This window comes from Penaeus vannamei, chromosome 2 (assembly GCF_042767895.1).
Source record: "Penaeus vannamei isolate JL-2024 chromosome 2, ASM4276789v1, whole genome shotgun sequence".
Lineage (NCBI taxonomy): Eukaryota > Metazoa > Arthropoda > Malacostraca > Decapoda > Penaeidae > Penaeus > Penaeus vannamei.
In genome coordinates this window covers 4713740-4721239 of record NC_091550.1, presented here as the reverse complement: position 1 = coordinate 4721239, position 7500 = coordinate 4713740, and the positions used below count along the sequence as shown (strand labels likewise).

The 7500-nt window shown below is 42.7% G+C and overlaps 1 protein-coding gene across 2 annotated transcripts in view; it reads right to left on the bottom strand.

Moving 5' to 3' along the window:
* Positions 1–3136: 3136 nt before the first annotated feature.
* Positions 3137–7500, bottom strand: part of LOC113811685 (probable glutamate receptor) — a 10636-nt gene continuing 6272 nt past the window's right edge. For both annotated transcript variants that reach the window (XM_070127060.1, XM_070127052.1), the window contains exon 3: positions 3137–5023. In XM_070127060.1, the coding sequence (XP_069983161.1) occupies positions 3350–5023 (1674 nt within the window). In that variant the 3' untranslated portion in view covers positions 3137–3349. The remainder of the gene's footprint in view (positions 5024–7500) is intronic.

Sequence of the window (7500 nt, the reverse complement as noted above, 5' to 3'; positions counted from 1 at the left end):
CCAGAGAGGAAGCCAGGACAAAGTGAATAGAAGATTTGTGGCTTTGTTGTTTACTTTGTTTACTTTGTTGTTTACTTTGTTGTTTAGTTGACAAAGTGACTAGAAGATTTGTGGCTTTGTTGTTTACTTTGTTGTTTACTTTGTTGTTTACTTTGTTGTTTACTTTGTTGTTTACTTTGTTGTTTACTTTGTTGTTTACTTTGTTGTTTAGTTGACAAGGTAACTAGAAGATTTGTGGCTTTGTTGTTTACTGTGATATAGTGATGACTGGGATGACTATCTTTACAGAAGGGATAGTGATGACTGGGTTATCTTTATAGAAATGATAGTTATGACTGGGTTATCTTTACAGAAGGGATAGTGATGACTGGGTTATCTTTATAGAAATGATAGTTATGACTGGGTTATCTTTATAGAAATGATAGTGATGACTGGGTTATCTTTATAGAAATGATGGTAACGACTGGGTTGACTATCTTTATAGAAATGATAGTGATGACTGGGTTGACTATCTTTATGGAAATGATAGTGATGACTGGGATGGCTATCTTTATAGAAATGATAGTGATGACTGGGTTGACTATCTTTATAGACATGATAGTGATGACTGGGATGACTATCTTTATAGAAATGATAGTGATGACTGGGTTGACTATCTTTATAGAAATGATAGTGATGACTGGGTTATCTTCATAGAAATGATAGTGATGACTGGGTTATCTTTATAGAAATGATAGTGATGACTGGGTTATCTTTATAGAAATGATAGTGATGACTGGGTTGACTATCTTTATGGAAATGATAGTGATGACTGGTTTGACTATCTTTATAGAAATGATAGTGATGACTGGGATGACTATCTTTATAGAAATGATAGTGATGACTGGGTTGACTATCTTTATAGAAATGATGGTGATGACTGGGTTGACTATCTTTATAGAAATGATAGTGATGACTGGGTTGACTATCTTTATAGAAATGATAGTGATTGGGTTGACTATCTTTATAGAAATGATGGTGATGACTGGGTTGACTATCTTTATAGAAATGGTGGTGATGACTGGGTTGACTATCTTTATAGAAATGATAGTGATGACTGGGTTGACTATCTTTATAGAAATGATAGTGATGACTGGGATGACTATCTTTATAGAAATGGTGGTGATGACTGGGTTGACTATAAGAAATGATAGTGATGACTAGGATGACTATCCTTATAGAAATGATGGTGATGACTGGGATGACTATCTTTATAGAAATGATAGTGATGACTGGGATGACTATCTTTATAGAAATGATAGTGATGACTGGGATGACTATCTTTATAGAAATGATGATGACTGGGTTGACTATAAGAAATGATAGTGATGACTGGGATGACTATCTTTATAGAAATGATAGTGATGACTGGGTTGACTATCTTTATAGAAATGATAGTGATGACTGGGATGACTATCTTTATAGAAATGATAGTGATGACTGGGATGACTATCTTTATAGAAATGGTGGTGATGACTGGGTTGACTATCTTTATAGAAATGGTGGTGATGACTGGGTTGACTATCTTTATAGAAATGATAGTGATGACTGGGTTGACTATCTTTATAGAAATGGTGGTGATGACTGGGTTGACTATCTTTATAGAAATGATAGTGATGACTGGGTTGACTATCTTTATAGAAATGATGGTGATGACTGGGATTATCTTTATAGAAATGATAGTGATGACTGATGTGATGTTAGAATGTTGAGATTCCTTATATTTCTTTTTATGAGAGTTGTAATGACAGTGATGATACTGATAATGATGATATTAATACTGCTGGTGATGATGGTTAATGATGATAATAATATTTATATCAATAATTAGGATTGTAGTAAATATGATAATGTGACGTTAACAATGATAAAAATAAAAATAACAACATTAATGATACTATCATTATTATTTTATTGATTTAGGATAATAATAATATCAATGATTATGATAACAATGAAAATGATTATGATAATGATAATAATGGTGATGATAATGGTAATAACAACAGTGATAATAATCTTAATAATAGGAACAGTAATAACAATTACGGTAATGATAACAATAACGATAAGGATAACAATGATAATATTGATGGTAGCAAATATGATAATGTCAGTTATGATAATGATAATATTAGTAATAATAATGATAATAATAATAATAATCATAATAATAATAATAATAAAATAATGAAAATATTTATGAGAATATTGATAACGATAATAATACTAATTCTGGTAATAATTATAATAATGGTAATGGTAGTAGTAGTAGTAGTAGTAGTAGTAAAGATAATAATGACAAAAATAATAATGATAAAAAATGATAATAATGATAATGATATGAATAATAATGATAACAAATATAACGATAATGATAAAGATAACGATAATAATTACGATCACAAAGACAACGACGATACTAACAATCATGACAATAATAATAAGAAAATGAAAACAACAATAATAACAAAACAACAACATCACCCTTAATAACCATGCCTACATCATAAAACATCTCAAGTAAGCATTGTGTCAGAGAGCAGCATGGCTAGTTTCTCCAAGGTGACCCCAAAAGTGTTCAGAATGCACACTGGTTTATTAATTTTGTTTTGTTTCTTCTTCGTTTGTCTGGATGATGGAAGGAATAATGATAATGCTGATAATAAGGATGATGATGATGGTGATGATAACAAAAGCAACAACAAAATTAAAGCAGTTGGAAGAGATTTTTATGGAAATAAAGAAAAAAAAGGTAAGGTATTTTTTACTAATTTTCCGTGAATTTTTGTTTTGTGTGTGTGTTTGTGTGTGGGTCTGTGTGTTTGTTTGTGTGTGGGTTTGTGTGTGTGTGTGTGTTTGTGCTTGCATGTGTGTGTGTGTTTGAACTTGTATGTATGTGTGTGTTTGTGCTTGTATGTATGTGTGTTTGTGCTTGTAAATATATGTGTTGTTTTACTATTGATGTTTTTATAATCACAACTTTGTTCGTGTTTTGTTTAGTGCTGATGTAAAAGTACAATCATGGTGGATAAAAGTATTAATCATTAGGACGGCATATGGAATTATTTTGGGTAATAAAGGGCAAATTCCATGAATATGACCTTTTTAATCACGATAGATGTCAATCTGGTTAATATCTGATCGATTTCATGAATATCTTTCTAATCTATTCATCAACATAGCTAATATCTGATCAAATTTCATGACTATTATCTTGCTAATCCAGAACTGCACGCGACCGCACCCGCCATCTCCTCCTCCTCCTCACTGGCGCTGCAGAAGGAGGCGCTGAAGGAGGCTTCGGGCGTCAGGGTGAGGGCGTGTAGAGGCTGACGACCGCCTCCCCGGCCAGCGCCAGGGCGGCCGCCACGTAGCCGAGCCCCAGCACGAAGAAGACGCCCTGCAGCTGCGTCAGCTCGAGCGGCCTCACTCGCGTGTTGGCGAACTCGTCGTCCAGCTTCCTGCCGGAGTACTGGCGCCGGTAGAAGGTGACCACCTCCTCCTTCCACTTCTGCAGGACGCCGGACTCGAAGAGGCGCAGGATGACGCCGTCGAAGTTCCTCTTGAGGGGCGAGTTCTTCTGGAAGGCGAGGCCGATGCTGTAGGGCAGCAGGCACTCCGGCACGATGCGGATGGTGGTCCTGCTGCCGTAGGTGAAGCGCGCGCCCGCCTGCAGCTCCAGGTACTGCTTGTTCTCAATCAGGGCGAATTCGCCGCCCTCGACGCGGTCGAAGAGGGAGCTCAGCTCCACGTCGCTCTCGAGGACGTTCGAGAAGTCCCTGACGAGCGGGTCGATGGACGCCGAGAACTGAGTCTTCCAGAAGGCGTGGCCGCCGATCCTCAGGCCGCTCCTGGAGAGCTGCTCGAGCGTGTCGACGGGCGCCGACATCTGGTTGGAGGACAGGAAGGCCACGAGGTTGGCCGAGTAGGCCGTGGCCAGGATCAGGCAGAAGAGCCACACGAAGCCCACGTAGACGCGGACGGGCGGCTGCGACGGGCGGATGTGGGGCGCGCGCATGGTGAAGGCCGCCGCCATGTACAGGTAGTCGTGCACGACGCTGCGGAACTCCGGCAACTCCGCCTGCGAGGACAGCGCCACCACCGCGTAGAGCAGGCCGCCGCAGAGCGCCAGGGCCACGGCGATGGACGCCCAGGTGAGGCCTGAGAAGGGCAGCAGCGGCGCCTGCCAGTTGACGAGCGGCTTGGGCGCCGGCGCCACGAAGCACCCGCGCTCGAAGTTGTAGGGCACCGAGTAGTCGACCTGCCGCCAGCGGTGCAGGTCCAGGAACATGTTGCAGGCGCCGACGTCCGCCTTCTCGTAGAACACCTGCCCCACGAGGCCCAGCCACGTCCCGTTGGGCAGCTCGTAGCCCCACAGCTCGTCGTGGCTGACCTCCGTGAACTCCAGGCTGAAGTTCCTGGCCCCGGCGAGCGTCTGCACGATCTGCATGTCCACGCCCAGGCGGTCCAGCACCTTCCGCGGGTCGTCCTCGTCGTGCTGATACACGACGCTCGGCGGGTGCTCGAAGGTGGCGACGCGCAGCGGGAAGCCTTGCAGGTTATCCAGCTTTTCCGGGAAGAGGTCGCGCCCCTTGAGGAACCTCCCGCGCCTCCAGGTGTCAACGAGGAAAACCCTGACGGCGCCTCGAGAGAACGGCAGGTGCGTCCATGCCAGGATGTCGCCGCCTCGCCCGCGCTGGAGGACCAGAAGGTTTTCGGTCTTCCTGAAGTTGTAGAGGCCGGCGACCTCGGAGGGCAGCAGCGCCCCCTCGCCCTCCCCGAGGAGAAGGACCAGGTGGAAGGCGCGGTAGTTCCAGTACGGATGCGGGTCGTGGCTGTGGGGGTCGTGGTCGTGGTAGTGGCTGACGTCCGCGTGGCGCAGAAGGGCGTCTCCCTCGCCCACGACGAAGATGTAGGCGTCGCACAGAGCCCTCGACCACGTGGACCTCGAAGTCAGGACCTCCTCCTCCAGGGTGAACACCTGCAAGGACACAGCGACGCTTAGGTGGTTGATTGGCCGCTGGAGAAGGTGAAGCTTTAGCACAATCGAGCCAGGCGGAAAGAAAGGGAATATCGAGAGAAAAGCTGTTTTTTCTTATTATTATTATTATTATTATTTCGAGGATGTTAAGGATAAGGCGCTGCTTTCTTCTTCTTCTTCTTCTTCTTCTTCTTCTTCTTCTTCTTCTTCTTCTTCTTTACAGAGCTTGAACTAACAGACATGTAGATATGGAATTTTGAAGAGGCATACCAAACGAAAGAAACTTATAAGCTACCTACATACATATGTACTATGTAAAATGCTCTACGAGGCACAATGCTTTAGATTAAGGAAATTCGAAGAAAACAATGGTCTTCCGCGGATTATAGAGAGAAAGAGTAACATACAAGCGGAGAAAGAGAGAGAGAGGGAGGAATATACATATATATATATATATATATATATATATATATATATATATATATATATATATATATATATATATAGAGAGAGAGAGAGAGAGAGAGAGAGAGAGAGAGAGAGAGAGAGAGAGAGAGAGAGAGAGAGAGAGAGAGAGAGAGAGAGAGAGAGAGAGAGAGAGAGAGAGAGAGAGAGAGAGAATTCAAGTTAGGAAGATAGAGAGAGAAAAGGAAAAAGAAAGAAAGAAATAAAGGGGGAGAGAGAAAGAGAGAGAGAGACAAAGGTTGCTGACTCAACAAACGGAAGGATGGCGTGACTTGAGGGGAGAGGAGAATTTAAGCAAGAGAGAGAGCAAGCAAGAAAGAGAATGAGAGAGAGAGAGAGAAAGAAAGTGTGAGAGAGAAAAAGAGAGAGTGTGTGGGAGAGAAAGAGAGAGTGTGTGTGTGTGAAAGAGAGAGAGAGACAAAGAGAGTGAAAGAGAGAGAGAGAGAAAGAGTGAAACAGAGAGAGAGTGTGTGTGAGAGAGAGACAGAGAAATGTGTGTGAGAGAGACAGAGAGAAAGAGAGTGAGAAAGAGAGAGAGAGAGACAAAGAGAGTGAAAGAGAGAGAGAGAGAGAAAGAGTGAAACAGAGAGAGAGAGACAGAGAAATGTGTGTGAGAGAGACAGAGAGAAAGAGAGTGTGAGAGAGAGACAGAGAGAAAGAAAGAGAGTGAGAAAGAGAGAGAGAGAGAGAACCAACCGAAGGACGGCGTGAGTTGAAGGGAGAGGAGTATTTAAGCAAGAAATTTCGTAACGAAGAAGCGACAACTAGACAAGTTTTTTCTTAACATTATTATTCTTTATTTCATTTATTTTTCCTTTTTTTATTTATCATTATGCTTATTTCTAATTTCATTTGTTCATTATAATTATTATTTATTCTATTTTTTTGCATTGTTGTCATTATTGGTTATTTGTCACCACTATCGTCATTTTCAGTATTGTTATAATCATTTATTATCATCATTATTGCTATTTTACTCTTATTATTATCATTGTCAGGGTATCGTAGTGTATGAAACTAAACGATATTTTTTAATTGATTACTTCCTGAGAGATTCATTAAATATGTGTAGGTAGTAGATCGTCTATCTGTGTATCTATCGTTTGTCTGTTTAATGATCTATCCATCTGTGTATCTGTCTGTTTGTATCTTTCTCTTTCGTTCTCGCTCTCTCTCTCTCTTTCTTTCTTTCTTTCTTTCTCTTTCTCTTGCTCTTACTCTTTCTTTCTCTCTCTCGCTCTCGCTCTCGCTCTCGCTCTCGCTCTCGCTCTCGCTCTCGCTCTCGCTCTCGCTCTCGCTCTCGCTCTCTCTCTCCCTCTCTCTCTCTTGCTCTCTTTCTCTCTCGTTGTTTCTCTCTCGCTCGCTCTTTCTTTCCCTCTCCCTTCTCTCTATCTCCCTCTCTCTCTCCTCTCTCTCTCTCTCTCTCTCTCTCTCTCTCTCTCTCTCTCTCTCTCTCTCTCTCTCTCTCTCTCTCTCTCTCTCTCTCTCTCTCTCTCTCCCTCTCTCTCCCTCTCTCTCTCTCTCTCCCTCTCTCTCTCTCTCTCTCTCTCTCTCTCTCTGTCTCTCTCTCTCTCTCTCTCTCTCTCTCTCTCTCTCTCACACACACATACACACACACAGTCTCTCTCACTCTTTCTCACACTCACTCACTCACTCTCACTTACTCACTTCACTCACTCACCACTCCTCTCTCTCTCACTCTCTCTCTCTCTCTCTCTCTCTCTCTCTCTCTCTCTCTCTCTCTCTCTCTCTCTCTCTCTCTCTCTCTCTCTCTCTCTCTCGTTCTCGCCCTCTCCTTCTCGAGAGAGATAGAGAAGCAGACAGATTAACAGACAAATTTATAGACAAAACGAGAGAGAGAGAGAAAGAGAGAGAGAGAGAGAGAGAGAGAGAGAGAGAGAGAGAGAGAGAGAGAGAGAGAGAGAGAGAGAGAGAGAGAGAGAGAGAGAGAGAGAGGCAGAGGCAGAGACAGAGAGAGACAGACAGACAGACAGACAAACAGAGAAAGAGAG